The following is a 19,634-nucleotide window of genomic DNA, read 5'->3' as shown; positions in this document are numbered from 1 at the left end:
AATACTGGTAATTCGGGGGTTTTTTCCCTCCTCTATTTTCATGTATTGATTTAGTAATGCAGGACACATGGGACATTACTAAAATTAGGTATAGTCAGAAATTAAACTCCTTTTTTCCAGAAAGGTACCTAGAAATACTTGCTATGTGCTACCTAGTTTACAGTACTGATCTGCAATTATTATGTAAACTCACTTACTTCTTTAACATATGGAACTATGACAGACTTTTAATTTTTCCTAATGCAGTATTTCTGGGAGAAGTAGTACTGAAAAAAAAATTTCCCCACAGCATAAAGATTTCACAAACCTTCCTACTCTAGCAGAAACATTTAACGATTCCCAGTTCCTCCAGAAATCTAACGCCCAGTACTCTAGTACACTTGAAAGCACTTCATGGCATCTTTTTATAATCAGGTTAGACCCCTCCATGGTATGATTTGCCACTGCCACCACCTAGCACTTTTGCAAATCAGATCTCACTGGATCACGGGACTGAAAGGTACCTCTAGCAGCATCACTATCTCAGTATGGTTTGCCCTGAACTCTTAAAACCACATAAATACAATCCTTAATACTTGTAGAGTCTACTTGCAGAACAGATACTGCAGCCTACTTTTAATAAGCAGAGTGATTTTATACCTAGACTGGGTCCCTTTAGAATGGGATATGGGGTGGGGTAAGTCCAGCACGGGCATGAAAACTAAGAGTAAAGCTAAGAGCTTTCTGCTAACTAGAATGGACTGTTTACAAAAGATACTAATTTATTTTTATGCACACGAGCTCCCTACGTGGTAGGAATAACAAACTCTATGGCTTGGGGCCAGAAATGGCCTACACTTCCATTTCACAGAACCAGTGATACCATTCCCTTTACGTATTAATGGATAACTCTTATTTTAGCACGATACCTGCCCATTTTATTTAAAAGGCCTACTGTGCCATCAGCAAGAGAACACACTGCATCCCAGTGTGATGGGGGTCTTGTTGACATATAGAGCCATGTGCAGTTTAAAAGCATTAGGCTGCATTTTTTCTCCCACCATTAGTATGTGCACACCCATAGTAAAAACATTTAACTCAACAATAAACAATTATTAGTAAAAATATTTTTAAAGTATCATAGGATTTACCGTTTTGTACTACAAAATTTTAGGTTTAGCTTCTTCATGATAATGAACATACATAAAAAAAGGTAACCTATAAGCTGAAAATGAATATAGCAGGATTTGAGTGTGAGGAAAGGGTCAGGTGGATGGATAGGCACTAAAATAAATGCTCTTTTCTTGTTAGATTACAGAAGTTTAAGTCTCCTTGCAACAGTGTGCTTCACAAGTGAAGAGCAGTAAAAGCACAGAGATTCTGTAGTTCAGTACTTCCAGCTGAGAAACTCATTTGCTCTGTGGCTAGGAATGAATTACACCTCCTGGAGCTACACACCTGCTTTCTGGTGCATGGTAATTCTCAGCTTCCCAATCAACAGAGAGCAGGAGCAAATAGTTACGGCAATGCTCACACAGGTTTTGCCACCTAAATTTCCACACAAGTATTTTTCAAGTGTGTGGCCTTAAGAGAAATGGGCATGCACTGTTTATGAGGGACGACAGTGATGAGCAGGGAAGTGATTACTTTGAAAGCCAGATAAGGCAATTTAAATCAGATTTGCTCACTTCTAGGAACTTGGCGTGGTATCAGAGCATTCCTTCAAAACACACACCAATTGGGACAAACCAACATGGTTATGTTCAACAGATGTTTTGGAGGCGTTTGAAGAGGAGTAAGAAAAAGTAGAAAAGAAAGGGTACAGGTAGGTAATTGCTCATTTCTTTTTCATCCACAGGTCTAGCACAGTGCCTCAGGAAAGCAATAATCCAGGAACAGGGAACACCAAAATAAAAGGAAGCCAAGGAATTAAAGTGCCAGTTCTGTCTCCTCTCGGACTACATTTCATGAGCTTACAAAATACAGCTGGAGATATAATAAAAAAATTGCAACACTGTATCACATGTTCCTCTTCTGACATAACCCATAGCCCAATTTTTTATAAAAATGCAAAAAATAAAAAGAAAAATCTTTTAAGTCGGTATATATGTAGTTACTTTTCAATGAGTTCTGCTGAGGTGTACAATTAACACGGAATAATCACAGGTTATACACAGACAATACCTGTACTTGTGTAACTGCATTTCAACAGCACTACATGGGCAGTCCCATAAATAACCAGTATATAATTTTCATTATTTTAGTAGGCCATTTAAATCAACATTTTTTCCCCCCAAGCATATAGTACCAGCCCATTTCAGACTACCATTCATATCATGAAACAAATCTTAACTTTTACATTCCATTAAGGATTATTTAGCTCTTTTTCTTGCTTTCCTTAGTTTTCATGTTGCTGTTCACTTCCTCCCCTATTTGTTTGCCCTTCCTTATCTTCAGTTCAAGCATCTTCCCCTTCTCCTCTCTGTAGTTCGTGACAACTAATCCTGCTGTAGTTGCATAAGCAATACTCTCCTCCCTCTTCTGTCCTCTACCTCTCCTTTTCCAGCCTTCCTGTTGGGTTGTAATTTTATTACAAATTTTCTTCTTCTATCCTTTTCTCACTTCTCTGAAATACAAGCTCTAGTTTAAAATAAAATTTTAAAATGACAAGCAAACAGGAAATCACACACTAACACCTTCAGCAGCTATGCAATTTTGCCACAGCTAATACTCCTTTATTCCCTGTCCCTCACTGTTTTTCTCCATTGGGTTGTATTTATAATAAATTTCACACTGTTTGCAGAAAGAACCATGTTCTATTTCTTCTGCAAGACAGCCAGTACACATTAGGTACTGCAGAGAGGATAAAACAATGCAGATGCTCAAGTGAAAAAAGTGTTCCTTAGCTGCTGCCTTTCAAAAAGTCAGGGACAAGGAAGCTGCTTATCATACAAGGAAGACTCTCAAAATGGGAGGGAGAAAAATAGGAGATTATACAGGGCCTAGCCTCAAAAGAAGTCATCAGTAAAATTCACACCGAGTTCATGAGAATTTGGCTACATCTTAGTATTTCTGGATGTCTTAAAGATACTCCTAAAAGCAGACTCAATATTGGAAATACTTACCATCTGCTTTTCCAGGAAAACAATTGGTATTGCAGCTGCTCAGCAGCTTTGGGAAAAAAAAGAGCTGGCCAGGATGATTTTGGTACTGTTTATAGTCCAACACATTAATTTTAAAGATCCTTAAAAGTCTTAAGCCAGACTATGATGTTCGCTATGTCTGAACAGAGTACTATAAAGTGGGTTCTATTATAAGTCAGTACTTAGCATTATCACGATAGACATGATTCATAAATAGCCATACGTTAATGGTTAAGGCAATGAGCTAATGAGTTAGATTGTTCAAGATCAAAACTAATTAACTGCTTTTCTCCCACATTTCTGTAATTTTGAAGAAAGGAAGGGCATCCTACAGACACAAGAATGAGCTAACTTCCACAGAAGCAGACATTAAACCAAGTTATTTTAATCTGCAAATTCGTACTTAACGGCAAGCCCAGCTGGCAGCACTTCTGTTTGTACAGGTAATGGAAAATGTAGGAACTATTAATGATAGTGATATTAGTGACAGTGTAAAAAAGAAACTATCAGCACAGAAAATATTATTTTTTCTTTTTTTCCCCTCTATTATCACAATACACGTTATCTAATACAAATTAAACCGTTAACCGCATTACTCCCCTCTTCTCAAAAATCTGGAAGTCTAATAGTTTAGTAGCTGTTTGAGACAACTGAAAATTCTTGTCAGCCACATGTCCAGGGAATAAATAACCACAGGTAATATTTATTCCATTCCAGAGACACAGCCATACCATTTCTATTTCAGCCAAATCCTTAGCAAAGCTATAACAGAAATTCAAACTGTGTAACAGCTAAAGACACTCACTGTAAAAACCAAGGCATAGCTAATATATCCACACTACAGAAAATCTAGTGCATTGTCCCTACACTGCCAACAGACACTTTCATTTTGGTCAAATCATTTCTAGTAAGAACAAAGATAAATAACGTTATCAGAAAAATACAGATCTCTCTCTGATAAAACCAAGTGAAAATTTATGAGTGAGTTCAAAGACATTTTAAGAACATAACTCTGTGCGGTGTGGCAGTTAAAAGAAAAAAGTAAAGACAGAAAAAAGAAAGAAAACTGGTTAAGTGTTAGTCCTGATTTCTGACAACTAGATGAAGGAAAGACAGAAGAGCTTTCAATAGAAACCTAACTTGACACAGAAAAAGAAGTAGCACTAGCCACCACTTGTCAAAATTTGAGTCCTAGCTCTATTTAAGTATGTAGGGTCTATACCTGCTACCTCATCAAAAACAAACAAACAAAACCCCAATGAACCAAACAAAAAAGGAAGATAAGAAATAGAAGACCTTGAAGTCAAAATGCACTAATGTACAACTCAAGACTTCATTTCTTCCCTCTGGTCTGTCAGAACTCTTGATTGCCAGACCTGCTATTCTACTCTTTTTGCTTCTATTCAGGTTAGGAACAATTTTGGAGAGGGATTTTCTGTCCATGTACAAAACTAAAATAAATTCTAGAGACTGTAATAATCTCAAACATGATTATTTGTACTTATTAATACTCATACAAATGATGGCCATACCTCATTTCTAGTAAAGTGTTAGGGAGTAACCACTTTCAAATGGTTAAAAAAAAGTTGATCGGGGTGGGGGAAGCCCTCTCCAAAGTTTGTCAGACAGAAAAAGAAAAAAACAAACAATGCTTATTTTATCGATAAAACAAACATAACAAATATTTTGTAATAAACAAACAAATATTTGAACAAATTTACAAAACAATACTTTCTCCTGACTGTAGTGAACCCCTGAAGGAAGCCTTTGAAGACCACTTTTAAATGCAAGAACTCCAACTCATTTCAGCAAGCCAGATGCAGCTGCGGTGATTAACTTGCAAAAAAACCATATTCACCCCTCCATACGCAATAATGACCAATAATAAAATGCAGAACAATACTGACACTTTTACAAGACCATACAACAAATCGTTGTTGTTTTCAGAACAGTTAATCCTTTAAGGAAGAAATCAGTGAGCAGAAGTTCTTTCCTTACTGTGTTATTATCAATCTACAAACTATTTTAAATTCCACTATTGTCACCGACATTGAAGAAGTATGCAAACTATTAGAACTTTAGTCCATGAAAGAACAGAAAGCACCATTTTCTGAATATTTTAATACTATGCAAGAGATATCGACTGAGTTCACATTTTCACCCGTGTTATTTCACAGTATTGGTCAGAATCACAGTTAGAATAAAAATAAAAAGAACACTGCAACATACCTGTGTGACCATGCTTTGTATATACGTGGTTGGATGCTGCTGCTTTTGTTGAACAGCACTTTCTATTGCTACTTTCGCTACAGTGCTTGGATCCGCTCCAGCTGGCACAGCAACCATAGTTGCACTGCAACCAGCATTGTTGGGGTCACTGATTGTAACAATTCTAACTCCTACTTTATTTGGAATTCCTGGAACAGTTTCCCTGTCATTATCCTCTGCTGGCCTCTTTACAGTTTTGCATTCTGCTGTGCCATTAGTAGACCGAACTTCGGATGACAGGGTAGACTGGGACACTCTAGGTCCTGAGTGTGGAACTGCTATGATTTGATGCCCCTGTATAACAGAGGCTGTAGATTGTGGTGAGACAACTACACTTGGGCGTTGCTGAGGCACATCTGAATTCAAACTTGAAGCTAGAGGTCCATTAGGTAAATCAGTGTTGGTACCACTAAGTTGCTGGGTTAACAGTTTTGCAGCCTCCTGTGTACCGCTTACAACAGGTGAACTACTCAAAGTTAATACAGGCCCATTAGAAATTCTTTCCCCTTGATCACCTTTGGCAGTATCTTGCTGCGTGGCATCCAAATTCCCTTGTTGTTCCACTGAAGATATCTCACCATTTCCTACATGATTGGAAGTTTTGTGATTTGGAATGTTTTTGCTCAAATGAGAACCATCTGCTTTATCAAAATCACAGATTCCATTAACTAGGGGCTTCTTCAAATCACTTTTAATTTCCTGTGTGTCCATTTGTTCAAAGTTCTGCTTTCCAGGAGCTCCATTCTCACCCATTTCTAATGATGGCCCATTACTGACTTGTGAGCACTGATTGGCCTCATTCTGAGTTTTCCCTGAGTTAGAAGGAGGTAGACTGGAGTCACTATACTTTCTCCCATTTAAAAGACTTCCCACCTGCATTTCATTTTCTTTTGCATCCCCATTGCTGGTGTTTGCAGCTCCTCTTCGGCAGGAAGGATTCTCCATAACTTCAATTTTACGTTCATGAATGTGTAAACCTGTTGCTTCCTTTGCTTCTTCCTCCTTTTGGCAAATTATTTTATCACCTTTGAATGGGGGAGCAGCAGTACATGGTGATTGTCCAGCTGAAGGTGCTTGAGTAGCTGGAAGTGTTTGCACCTGTAGCCCAACTCCTGTCTGTGCTCCACTTACTGCAATTCCTGCTGGAGCAATGATTTGAGTTGCATTTCCCTGACTCACAGTTGCAGTAGCAAAACTCGTATTTGGCACAACTGTTATCGTAACCTGGTTGCCAGTAGTCCCTTGGAAAATAGTTGCTGGGCTGTTTGAGATCAACTGGCCTGGCAATATCTGTAAATTAGAAATGGGTACTGTTTGTACTGCCCCTTGGGGCTGGATTGCACTCGGGACCAGCTGAACATTTTGTTGTCCAACTAGCAGCTGCTGAGCTGGAGACTGTCCTTGAACTCCAAAACCTGGTGCCTGGTTATTGGCCATCTGATAAACCACCTGAGGGCTAGGAGCTCTTGCATTGTTAGGTGGAGGAATCTGTGGAGCTGGGAGTATAAGCTTCCCCCCTGGAGTTGAGGGGCCTCTTTTTGGAAGAAGCAGTTGTTTTATCAGACTAGACTCACCAGAGTTAGGCTGGCCAACTCCTGTATTAGCTTGTTGTGACTGAACTTGCATTTGTATCGGTTGTTGTACCTGTACCTGCTGCTGCGATGATGCTGGTGAATGTTGCTGCTGCTGCTGCCTCTTTACAGAAAGCATCTGGCTGACAGTAGGAGGGGGTCCTTGTGACTGAGGAGTGGTAGATGAAGATGACATAACTGTAGGGACTTGATTATTTGTAACCGGACCTGGGGATGGTGAAGAAGATGGAGTAATGCTTGGCTGTCCAGTCAACTGGACAGTTTGACCAGTGGGAATAGAAGCTGGATTAGCAAGCACTATCTGATGAATGGCTGGTGCGTACGTTTGACCTTGCTGAGCTGGCTGGCTTACAATCACTACACTTTGCTGGGATGGCGGTGGAGGCTGCTGCTGTGGCTGCATCGGCTGCTGTACCACGGCAGGTGGAACCTGCTGAGATGGCAGAGGCTTTGGTGCAATATTCTGAAACCCTACCCTAGATGTCGGTGGGTTTTGGACACCTGCAATTGTAACCACCTGCCCAGCTGCTACTTGGAAATTCTGAACTGTGGTGGCAGAAACAATGTTAGATGCAGAGGTTGTGACATACTGCTGTGGTGCTATGATGACTGTATCTTGTTGCTGGTTACCAGCAGAGGACTGCTGAGATGATGTCTGCCCAGGTTGTGATGATGTGTTGATTAGCTGTTGACCCTGTGAAACTGCTGAACTGCATGCTGGTATGTTTTGTACTCTGCCAAATATATGACCCTGAGGTACAGCTTGCTGAATTACCGTAACAGGAGTGCCTGAAGGTATCTGTCCTGGTACCACTGCATGCAGTGGAGACTGTTGTTGAATTACAGGTTGGTGGTGAAGCAACGTCTGCGAACTAACAACGGTAACAGACGGCTGTTGTCCTGTAGTGCTGTGATTTTGATTAGAAGCTTGTGGTGCTCCTCCTACAGCAATAGTAACAGGAACTGCAGACTGGGGAACAGAGCTCTGTATTACTGTGGCCTTCACTACTTCACAGGATATTGGACCTTTATTCTGTATAACAGTCACTGGAGCATTTTGTTGCTGCTGTGTATGAATAGAAGGATTTTGTGGAATTCTAGAAACAGTCTGTGCCACAGTATGAACACCTTGAATTGGAAAAGACATCTGTGTTGCTGTCAAAGTTGAAGACTGGTTAATAGGCGTCCTCTGATAGTGATTTCCTACGCTTGGTAGCCCATGTGGGATTCCTGTTGAAATAAACGCAGTAAAAGTTTGGAAGCAAAAATGATTTCAAAACACATTAACTTAACAAGTTTTTAAAAATCCAAGGCTTGAATTTGTAATTCTATATGAAGCAGTTTCTCTTCTCAGCTATGCTGCATCTGAATTAATGATGCAGCAACAATGGCTTGTCTGCTGACTGGCAAGTTTATGGGTTACACATCAAATACTAGAATGGCATGCAAGTACATACTGCAATACTATTCCTAACATTATTGAAAAAAATCAATCAAAACATGTGGCCCTGACTTCCAACACTTTCAAACTATTTTCAGAAACTTTTGTCTCTGTCATTTCAGAATCAATGCAAAATACTTGATATTTAATTAATTTAAAAACCTGCTGGCGAAGGAGACGAAGACACATCAGGAATTGAATCAACCCGGACAACTGGGGTAGACGAAGTTGGTTGCTGCTGATAGTACATCTGAATGGGAAGTGGTATAGCTCTCCTTTTTACTCCTACCACATGTATATGTGCTTGACCATTGTTACTTGGATCTTCTACTCTCTTCACTGTATGATTTGGAAAGACAGTTCTGCCAAACACAACGTAAATTTATGTTAATGAACACAATAACTCAACCCTCTTACAATGTTTTTAACTAACTGCTCTTGTGTGCAGAGTAACTGCACTAATGCCTGCATCTTTGCAATACAGCAGGATTCTCCAATAGCATCTGAGTATTCATCATTGAGGACTAGCAGGTCCACCAAATGGCTGGCCAAGATCTCCTACAAGCTAAGTGAAAACTACAATACCTCCAAAAACTACTTTGGAAAGAATAAAAAGGACTATAAGCAGAGAAGGAACCCTATCAATGATCCTGAAATAGAATAAAATAAAATTAAACAAACTCTAAACATTTGTTTCAATTAAAATTTGCAAACTGGACGTCTTTCAAACTTAACTTGGTAAATCTTTCTCAAAGAAGTCTAAAGCTACAGGTTAGTACTGAGCACATACAATTGCTTTGTTGTTGCATGAATTTTTGTCTTACCGCAGACATTTATAAAATCCAGTTGATGTTAGGATTCCACCTCGAGCTAATTTACTACAGGTAGAGAGGTATTCCGAGTACATTTCTGCTCGAGAGACTGAGCAATCAAGATTCACCTCAAAATGGGCATTCAACCTGAGGATGAAAAAATACACTATGAAGCAAAATATAGAGAGAGTACTTTTAAAAGGGTTGTTAAAACACTTCTGTCTGTAACACAGAGACTTCTGAGACCTGATAACAACATGGAAAATAGCATTTTAGTATATTGTCTTGTCAAATGTCTGTTCCATACTTTGTCCTTCTCACTGCTTATGATTCAACACACAGGACCCCTAACATACGCCGTCAATTTTTAGCCCACATCTTATTTACATACGTAATATGCAAAATAGTCTCTATGTATGCCTTTTTTATTGTATATTCAGAAACAAAACCAAAAAAGAATGCATTGTTTGGTGACACCTCCTCCCCACAGCTCTATTCTTATTTCTTAATGATTCTGCTTTAGCAAAAGACGGACTGAATGCTAGCTAATTCTTCATCAGAAATTTCTATCAGAAGTCAACATTTGTATCAAAACCAAGATTTTGTTAACTGATCTGCTAATGCAGTCTTACTTTAAAATACCAGTAAAACCAGAGACAGAGTAACAATCTCAACACTCATTCTTATAGAGGTGGGAAGGCAGGAGAGAGGGGACTGGGATTCTAAGAGAGCACGTGCGCGTGCACACACACTCTCTCATTCCTGGAGTCCCACATTACATAGACATCAATAAAATCCTGGAACAACCTGTTCTGCCTAACATTCAATTTCCAGAGAAAGAAAGTATTTGTATCTGCTACAGACTCTCCGCAAGCACACAGACCATCCAACCCCAACCAGGAAGCTGTGAGAGAAGGAAGCATTTTCTATCAGTTTGATTTTATTTCTTCCGGATCCATTATTCCAACCCACAGACATGGGAACGGTTCATCCCCAGCAGCAAACGGAGATAAGTAACAACTCTCACGTAATGTACAAATACCAGTACCAGAATATAGGCTCAGACAGAATAAAAATATTTTTAAATTGTCAACGTTTACTATATGGTGCTAACACTCTGGAAAACTACACTGCATTCTCCTTTGCAGAGTCCTACATGTTCAATATAACTAAATGCTTCAAAAGAGAAAAAGCAAATGATTGCATTCTTCAAATTGTGTTCTCTCATAACCAGTAAAGAGCAAGTATAATGCCATTTCTCCTGCAGTTGAGTTACAATTTCATTATTACAAAAATTGAGATCACACTGTGTAACAGAAAGTCTAGGTATTAATTAAATTTGGCATATCAGACAAATGACTATCCAGTTGGGTATGTCATATTAGGCTGACACACTATCACTTGTACCAGCAAACTGAAGATACTCCAGACTTATAATGGTGAAATGGGATCTGTGATTAGCACTTTACTGTCACATGCACTTACCTTACAAGGACTCCTACTCAGGCTAACCTGGCTAATAATCTATTCATGGTATTACACAGTTGCAGCATGATACCTACTCATACTTATTTTAGCAGTTGAAACGTCTATTTTATATTTTATACAGAGTGCAAAATTCACCTTGCCTACAACTTTACTACTGAAAGCTAGATGTCTAGTGCTCTCTATAATCAATAGAGAGAAGGTGGCACCAGAAGGTAATTTGTAATCTCATCAGAAACTAGGCAGGTGAAGGCAATTTATTTTACTATTTGGGGTATCTCCCACTGCATTAATTAAAAAGGCAGCCTAGAAAACTAGTTTTGGGACCAACTTGCAGATCACTAAATTGAGCTGTGGCGAGTCCAGCTCCAGGTATCCCTGTTTAAATGCCTAAATGTGAAATTTCTCAGTCTTTCAGCAGCGCACAGTAATAATACTTTGCAGTGTGCAAACAGAAGCATGGGAACAATGTCAGTTGACCAACAAGAATCTACATTTCCCCCATACAATCACAGCTTTGCTGCAAGCATAAGTAAAACTAAATTATGACCTAAAGCACTAAGCTTTGACAACTTCTACCCACTTTATCTTGAAAGCCCTTGTCTGATCAGGAAGACAACAGATGAACATGCAAGTTGTGAAGCAGCAGAGCTGGAAGGGTCCACCACGAACTGATTCATACAAACATTTAGAATGTGAGTAGATGTACATAAGTCAAATAGTTCAGAAAGATCACCCTCAGTCCACTTGAGAACCACAGGTAGAATAGTTTTTTCTCTAAATATCTGACAACAACAATATTAGTTGAAAGCAGGAGAATCTGGATGGAAAAGGCTTTGATCTTCCTTAACTTGCTCGAGCTTCACAATGATCACACGAGAGTTTTGCAGGGCCTAGTTTCCTAATCTGATAATTACTTTTATATTGGTACAGTAATATAGCAACACATTACCAGATGAAAACACTCATGAAACAGATAATGCTGCTTGACAATTTAAGAAATAATTTGATTTTTAACTCTGATCTTGATTTTATAATTTAAATAGAATAGAATAGAATTTAACTATTGGAAAAGAGAAAACAACTAATTTCAAGTATCAATTGTTGACGATGAATATTCTGGTTGAGTTTTTTCTTTCATACTTCTTCAAAGCAATGACAGAATGGTTTTGGTTTATACTTTTCAGAAAAATGAGTCTAACAGCAAGTAGAAGCAAGCTAGAAAATTCTGTGACACATGAATACAGGCATTTTTCTTTGTTTTTCTTCTTCATTAAAGTATTTGAATACAACTATACACTTACCACTGACATGCAAATTTCTCGCTGTCTATTTCTACTATTCCTGGTGGTGGAGCAACATGTGGTGCTGTCCTAGAGGCTATGGAGAGTGAGAGAAAGAAAAAAACAATTTGCTGAAACTATTTTTGTTCTCCTGAATGAAGCACTTCATGACTTTCAGCAGTACAGTCTCTCCTGTGTTTGTAAGCAAGGATGTATCCAGCTAAGGCAAGTCACAAAGGTGCACTAAGCAGACTACAGATTTCCACCACAATTTACCAAAGTGAAGCAGGACATGCTAAAGCCAGAGCCACCACTAAAGTGCAATCACAACATAAGCACTTAGTGAACAACAGCTTCCAGATTAACAATCATGATCCATGATCTCAGTACTTTAGAGTACTGAGCTTGATTTAAGAGTGGCACAGTACTCCACCAGAACAGGCACAAATACACAGCAATTATTTTTCCAATTCTTAAGCTGAAGCAAATATAAAGAATTTCGTTGCAATGTCACATTGGTTCCTTCTATTCACTCTTGTTCATCCCCTTAGTCGCATTCTTTTCCAGTCACTTTCACTGTGGTATCTGCACCCGTTCCAGAAACAGTACACTTAGCCATGCAAGCCAGTGTCTGTCGTAATGGTTCTTTCTCCATTTTTTCCCCGCACAAACAGCTATGTTCCATCTTGTGTGCACGTGTGGTGTACTGCTATGTGCTTTTATTAGTAAGGACAGAATGAAGTACATGCTATTCCCCCTGACCAATAATAAGTAGCTGTGCCATCAATTTCCAAAGTGCCAGTATTTAATCCCAAAATAAAACTGAAAAAATTAATAATAATTAAAATTTAGTTTACAATTAAGAAAACACTTTCCAAGCTTTAAACAATAGTTAAAATCTGGTTCACATCATAATAAGCTGTTTAGCAGCTTCAATAGAGGCATGATTCTGTGTGTCTATCATCTCTGCAATTCTATCAAATACTATATGTTACTGCCCAATAATATTCTGTGTAAAACACAATATAAAATGGACCTCTAATTCTCTGCAAATTGTGGGAACAATCTAGAACGGATACTTTTTCTTTCCACTGAACAAGTTAAAATAAGGAGTGTACATAACGCTCAGTAAATTTTTGGATTAGCAACTGAAAAATATTCTTTTAAAGCTTGTTTCACAACAGTTTTGTCTAACAACTTTTTATTTGCTTTGTGAACAAGTGTCTGAAAAAGATACCATATGTTATGCATAATGCTATACTTATTTATGTAAATTAATCAGAAACCTACAGAAGACAAAAATCACACATGCCATATAGGAAATTTTGTAGAAGAGTATGTTCTCTTGCAGTGATACGAACCTGGGACACCTGTTGCATGGGCCTGTGAAGAACCGTGATCCATTACTTGTGGTCTGACATCAGGTACTCCTTGCTGGCTAATGCACTGATGTTCAATGAGTTTTACAGCAGTAAGTGCATCAGGTCCAAACATCTGGATGTCCATAGAAACCAGACATACTAATGTATCTAAAGTATTGAATGTAAAACCAACAACGACATTAGGACAAGACAAATGAACGCTGCTGGGACATATTGATTTGCTTTAAAAATGCCACGTGTTGAAACAAAACAAACCTCTGCATGCTTCTGCAGAATTTTTTTATTCCCTCCCCGCCACTTCATGGCATTTAGAAAAAAAAAAACAAACAAGAAAAAACCCAAACACTTCAGAAGGTTTAGCTTCCCGAGTTATTAGCATCATCAATTTCTTGAGGACATAAAGAATATATTTTAGTAAAAACTTCCTATTCTAATATCCATCCCTAAGCTGCATACACACACAAGGAAGCCATCTTTTTAACCACTGAACATGATATATTCTTAAGTCTTTTTTCCTACATAAAAGTAACAGATTTTGCTTCTCCCTTACCTATGCTCTTCTCTACTTTAGCAATCTTTGAGCAAGCCACTTCTCCCATTTCTGTGAGCATGTATAGCACCTCAAGTGCTGAGATTACAAGCAGCACATCTGGTAGTGTGAGATGACATATGATCTCTTTATAGGATTCTTGATCCACATATTCACAAATTAAAACACCATTATCCTCAGCCTTACAGAGATTTGCCAAGATTTCCATGCCTGAAGAACAAATACAAAATAGTTTTAAACAGCAATAATTACAATTCTAATACAACAACAAGAATAGCTAGAGATCTTACCTCTCATTTTTAAAAATCTATCCCTTGACATGAGGCATTTTGTAACAGTGTGAAACATTAGATGAGTAGTTTTGAAATCAACAGGATCCAAAAGAAGCTGATGAGAAAGAAAAAAACCCATATGACTAACACTATCCATATAGTGCTAATGGCTCAAATCCTTAAAATTGCATATTAAAATATAAGATTTAAAAGTGTTTAAATGCAGCACATATAAATGACATTTGTGTTCAGAAAACCAGAACCCTGTGAGCTTTCTACTGTAGCCCCTTTTATTTTGAGCCCCTTCCTCCCTTTCTGCTCTGAAGTAGCAGTCTAATTTACACTAATACCACCCCCTTTCTCAAATGTACTATTTTGACATTATGACTAAAGTGAAGAAGCTAGCGTACGGTCTGCAGAATTTTCCTAAATACCTTTCTTCTCACTGAGAAACTAAACTGAAAATTCTGCACTACGAATATCTTGTATCTCCCTATACAATCAGTCTTCTTCATGTGATTCTATGTTAGCAAACTGACACGTACAGTCTGTATTTTTGTTTTGGCTCTGAATACTTGTTTTCAAATTGCTATTTACAAATTCAGAGAATAATTTATTTCCTGCTTCATCCAATGATCAAGGAAAAAAGTAATTCATTTAATTAACACTAAAGTAATGCTTTTATCAAATTATATTTTAATTGTTCTGTTTTGAAGCACATTACCTCTGCTGCAATATTTCCCAGCGTGTCAAGCCCCAACTGCCGTAGAGAAATAAAGTGACTATGAGCAGACAGTAGCAGGAACCGAAGACAAGTACGATTAGCTGCCAAAAGTTTAACATTTCCCTCTTCAAAAGAAAGATTACGTAAAATCACTGCGATCTGAAGTACCCGCTGCCCTTCAATATCATTAATGCCCAATTTGCGAGGTGGATGAAATAAGGATTCCCAGATCCATTCTTCTGATGGAATATCTACAAAGTAAACAAATAAATTTTAGTCCTTCCTTTGCTATATTTACCAACATATATGTATTAAGATTAGTCACGAAGTCTCACCTTGAGATTTGCTTCTGTCAGAAATTAGATCACGAACTTCAATATCTTCAACAATATCCTTCCAAAACTGAAGAAAGAATTAAAACTAGACTTAATTTCTATGGGGATTATATTTACTTAAATATTTTTTATTTCCATTACATTAAAATATTGAAAAATATTAAAATAATTGTTCTTTTAAAATTTCCTAGTACCTTGATTCATCTAATAGTAACCACATTTGTCACTCATGGGACGATATGCAAGATGCTCAGTACTTTACATTACGACAACTCTTCCCTTCAAGCACTAGAAGTACACATTCATGATCAGCCAACACTACCACAGAAGTACTCTGCTGAAGCATATACTGAAATTATATGGACAGTTTTCCATGAACAATTAGAAATACAGCAATTATAAGTGGAAAAAAAAGTACAGTTCATCCTCCTTCACCTTCTACAAATAGTGAACTCCTAAAGCAGAATATGTTGACTCCCCTCAGTTTCAGTAGATCTTAGACTCTGCTATTAGTGCAACAGTCAGATTTCTACCTGGAAAGACTTTTTAAAGCTTCTGCTATGTTTTCCACATCATCATAAAACAATTAAAAGAGAGAAGCAACAACCACCACCACTGAAAACCTTTATAAATATAAGCAAAACAGAATGTTTCAGCAGACTGGAATTCAAATTACTTTGCAAATACATGGCCTGATCTGTAAATGGTTGTTATGTTGCTAGTCCTGTTGAAATTCAAGAATTAATCAAGGGATTAAAGTTTGCAAGCTAATAAAAATACACATTGTGATGTATATTCATTTAAAAATATAATGATATATACATTCTAATGTGTGTATTATAACAAAAAACAAACATTCCTTTGACTAATAAAAATTTACACATTCCTTTGACTCACTAATGAAGTACAGCTCCTCTTTTGGCTATGATCACAGAATAAAACCACAAATAAATCTGGATAAAAAGGGAAGGATGGGAAGTACAACCAGCTGAACAGCAGGAGAAATTTGGCTATGCAAATGTAATTACTAAATTACAGCATTCATACCAAGCCTGACACTACTATTTTCTTGAAAAATACAATACTACAGATTTTCTAAATTGGAAAGAAAAGAATTTTATTCTCCACTGCAATGCTGCTAAATGACATCCAAGTGCTGTTTAGTAAAGAGGATTACTTGCACAGAAAGGATTATTACCTCATTTTAGCAAAGACAAGAACAGCCAGATAAAAGTCCAACATCTTACTGTTTGTGACAAACAGATTTTTCTAATTAATAGTGAGACTATCATCAACAGCCACAGAAGACAAGGTATGCAGGTGAAATTTGCAGAAAGTACTTCATTTTGAGCCACCTTTACTTTTAGAGAAAGAGACTGTTTAAGGAAGAGGCTTCAGTCATTATTTTAAAAAGCACACAGAAATATATTGTCTGGAAATATACCAGCCAGTACACACTTTCCTTTAGGACGTTTACTTTTGGAAAAGCAATGAACACAGTAAGCCTTCACATTTCACTGCTACTTAGAAGAAAAACCTCAGAAACTTTTTAAAGATTAGTTGTTTAATCAGTTAAGGATTTTAAAAAAGTGAATGTTGAACAGAGATACTTAAAGTCTTAAACTTCAACCTGAATCTCTTTGGAAGAGGCTGGACTCAATCACAATACAATGTTAAAACTGCTGTCACATGTTAAAACAGCATCATCACATTTTGCTAGCTGAACTTCCAATAATCCACTTTTCACCGCTTAATACTTAAGTCTATAGTCCAAAATGAAACATTTTAAAACCTCTGGCAATATAAAGTCATAAAGGAGCAAATTTTTCTGTCTGGAAGGCAAATCATCCTGGATGGATTCTCAAAGGGATGGAAAATTAGGATTTAAGTTTTTTTCAGATTAAGACACTACAGACACTGCTAAGGATAAAGCCTCCAAGTGCTATGGATAAAGATGAAGACAGGAATACATTGTTGGAAAACTGTACATGTCACCTAAAACTCACAGAATAAACAGATCCACGCTAGTTGCTTGAACAACTGAGAAAGTCTCCCCTTCCTAAAGAAGCAGTCTGTCAAACAGTGCTAGTTGTCGAGTCAGGCGAGATTATCTTTTTCAGAGAAGAACAGAACATGGCTCCTGTTTGTTAGTTAAAACGAGAGATACACCACGGCACCAAATAAAGTTGAGTTACACATAACTGTCATTCTTCAAATTGTTTCATTATACAGTCATGCTGTGAGCGTAAGATGCTAACCACTTCAACTAGAGAATTTTTGCCTCAGGATTACCTAGAACATATGCACAAGGCCTGTTACCTACATGAAGCACACCAGAATAATGTGTGTCCCCCACAGCCTCAGTTCCTCTGAGTCCTAGAGATCTGGAAAGGCTCTTAAAGTTCTAAGGAAGAGAATCTGCAGGATAGGACATGAATATGCAGACAATACAACTTCAAAAAGAACAATTTAAAAAAATAAGTATTTTTTCTCTCTTGAGTGTTTACTTCTACATACAGAAGCCGCGTGGGTGATAATGCTCACCAAGAACACTGCTTTACCTGCAGAAGTGTCCCAGAGTCTTTTGCTTGCTCAAAACTGTAGGTTTGCATTCCTAAAGCCAGCATGTGTCATGGGTGTTTAGCAACCATGAAATGCCTACTACAGTAGCAAACCAGGCTTCCTGTGAGCACTTCGCAGGTTTTAAAACTTCAAACATTCTGCAAAAGCTTCAGCGATATCACCAAGGAACTCCAAAATATTATCCAAAAGATAGTATCACCAAAAACCTCAGAAATATTATCTTACATTCTCCATTCAACAAGCAGTAACCTGAACAGCTTATCAGTAAGTAACGTGTTCAGAAATCCAAGCAGCTAAGACACAAACTATTATATGTGGCATTTAATGTACCTGTTTTAGAGATAGGCTGCTAACTACAGATGGGTCAGGATTTCCCAGGACCTCAGCTGTTGACAAGCGTGTTGCAACAACGAATGTACAGATGGAAGCCTGATAATGCATGTATCACTATCCCGAGCTCCAAAACACCCGAAAGCTTTACCATAGATAGCCAAGGTGAGTTCCTAGCCAAGGAAAGAGGCATCTGTCTCTAATTATTTAGAAGGCAGGACAACTTTCCATTTGATGCCAACAAGCTATCTTCTAGCAGGCACCATTACATAGGAGAGTTGACTATCTCCCTCAGAAAAGTTGCTATTCTGTTCAGGGAATGACAAACAGCTTGAAGCAATACTCCCGTGCACTACATGTACAGTCATGTAAGGAATTTAAAAAGTGCAGTCAGCCTGGCCTATGACAATCACAAAGTCTCAATCAAATTATCAGGCATAAAATCAAGTTGTCCCAACATTTAAAAAAATGTGGGTTTTTTTGAGAGATGCTATGGCAAACAAATTTCAGCTGACCCCCATATAAATAATAATGCAGAGTCAATAGTGACTACAAACTCTGCATCTTTCATTCAGAGGACTTCAAGAAACCCAAAGCAGATCTCAGGACACTGAAGTCCTCTTCAGAAAGAAAGAAAGAAAAAGGGGGGGAAAAAAAAAAAAAGAAAAAAAAAGTCCTTGATAAGACTTTCAGGAAGGTAAATTGTACTTTCCATTCTTTAACTGGAATTACAAAATCCCTTACAACTTAGTAGGGAAAAACCACCAATAAAAGAAGAATTGCACTTTGTTCTGAAAGTTATCCTCTGTGATTCTGGTGAAATACAGATGCTTTTATGTCTTAGACAAATCTTCACACTGGAATCATGTGTCCTGCCAGTATATGATCAAAAAAACCCACCTAGTTGTTCTTCCACAGCACTAGGATTACCTAAAATGATCTCCACCTTGTACTTCTGACTAAAGGCGTTCAGACTTCTTAAGTTCGGAATGAATCTGCAGCCTCTATTCCTTTTCTTTACAAGGGAAGAGTTGGTCTGAAGCACCTCCTTTTTTGCATTTAAGCAGACCGGTTTGATTGCTCTCAGCCCACTCAACATTTGTTTCCTGCCTAAGCAGGAAAGATCCCCGAAAAGGATGGGCGTGGGCAGAGAATGATGAGGTGGAAAATAGAATTAAATAACCTATATACAATGTTCGCAACCTATCTGTTACAAGACAACAAAGGGCAAAACATGACAAAATGTTTGTTTGCCCAAAGGAAAGGCAAAAGTGGAAAAAGATGAGTTAAGTCAAGCTTTCTGGGCATTCCTTTGAAAAATATACTTTTATCACAGAGGCAAGAAAAAAAATCAATTTAGCATCACAAGCAGTTTATTCCCTGCTTTAAACTATGAACAGCTGCAATCCGATACTACATATCAACAGAAATTAACAAAAAACAATGAAAAAGTGA

At 37.8% G+C, this 19,634-nt stretch overlaps 1 protein-coding gene across 1 annotated transcript in view; it reads right to left on the bottom strand.

Annotated features, from left to right (window-relative positions):
• The window catches only part of ARID2 (AT rich interactive domain 2 (ARID, RFX-like)), a 107,181-nt gene that overhangs the window by 16,774 nt on the left and 70,773 nt on the right, over positions 1-19,634 (bottom strand). The window contains exons 7-15 of the mRNA XM_010574075.1: positions 15,267-15,333; positions 14,932-15,182; positions 14,226-14,322; positions 13,936-14,145; positions 13,365-13,532; positions 12,025-12,100; positions 9,248-9,382; positions 8,586-8,785; positions 5,352-8,212 (exon numbers count right to left, since the gene is read on the bottom strand). Of these exons, the coding sequence (XP_010572377.1) occupies positions 5,352-8,212; positions 8,586-8,785; positions 9,248-9,382; positions 12,025-12,100; positions 13,365-13,532; positions 13,936-14,145; positions 14,226-14,322; positions 14,932-15,182; positions 15,267-15,333 (4,065 nt within the window). The remainder of the gene's footprint in view (positions 1-5,351; positions 8,213-8,585; positions 8,786-9,247; positions 9,383-12,024; positions 12,101-13,364; positions 13,533-13,935; positions 14,146-14,225; positions 14,323-14,931; positions 15,183-15,266; positions 15,334-19,634) is intronic.

Source organism: Haliaeetus leucocephalus, unplaced genomic scaffold (assembly GCF_000737465.1).
Source record: "Haliaeetus leucocephalus isolate CR32 unplaced genomic scaffold, Haliaeetus_leucocephalus-4.0 Scaffold406, whole genome shotgun sequence".
NCBI lineage: Eukaryota > Metazoa > Chordata > Aves > Accipitriformes > Accipitridae > Haliaeetus > Haliaeetus leucocephalus.
Note: the sequence above shows the minus strand (reverse complement) of the source record. Positions and strands in the feature narration are given on the sequence as shown.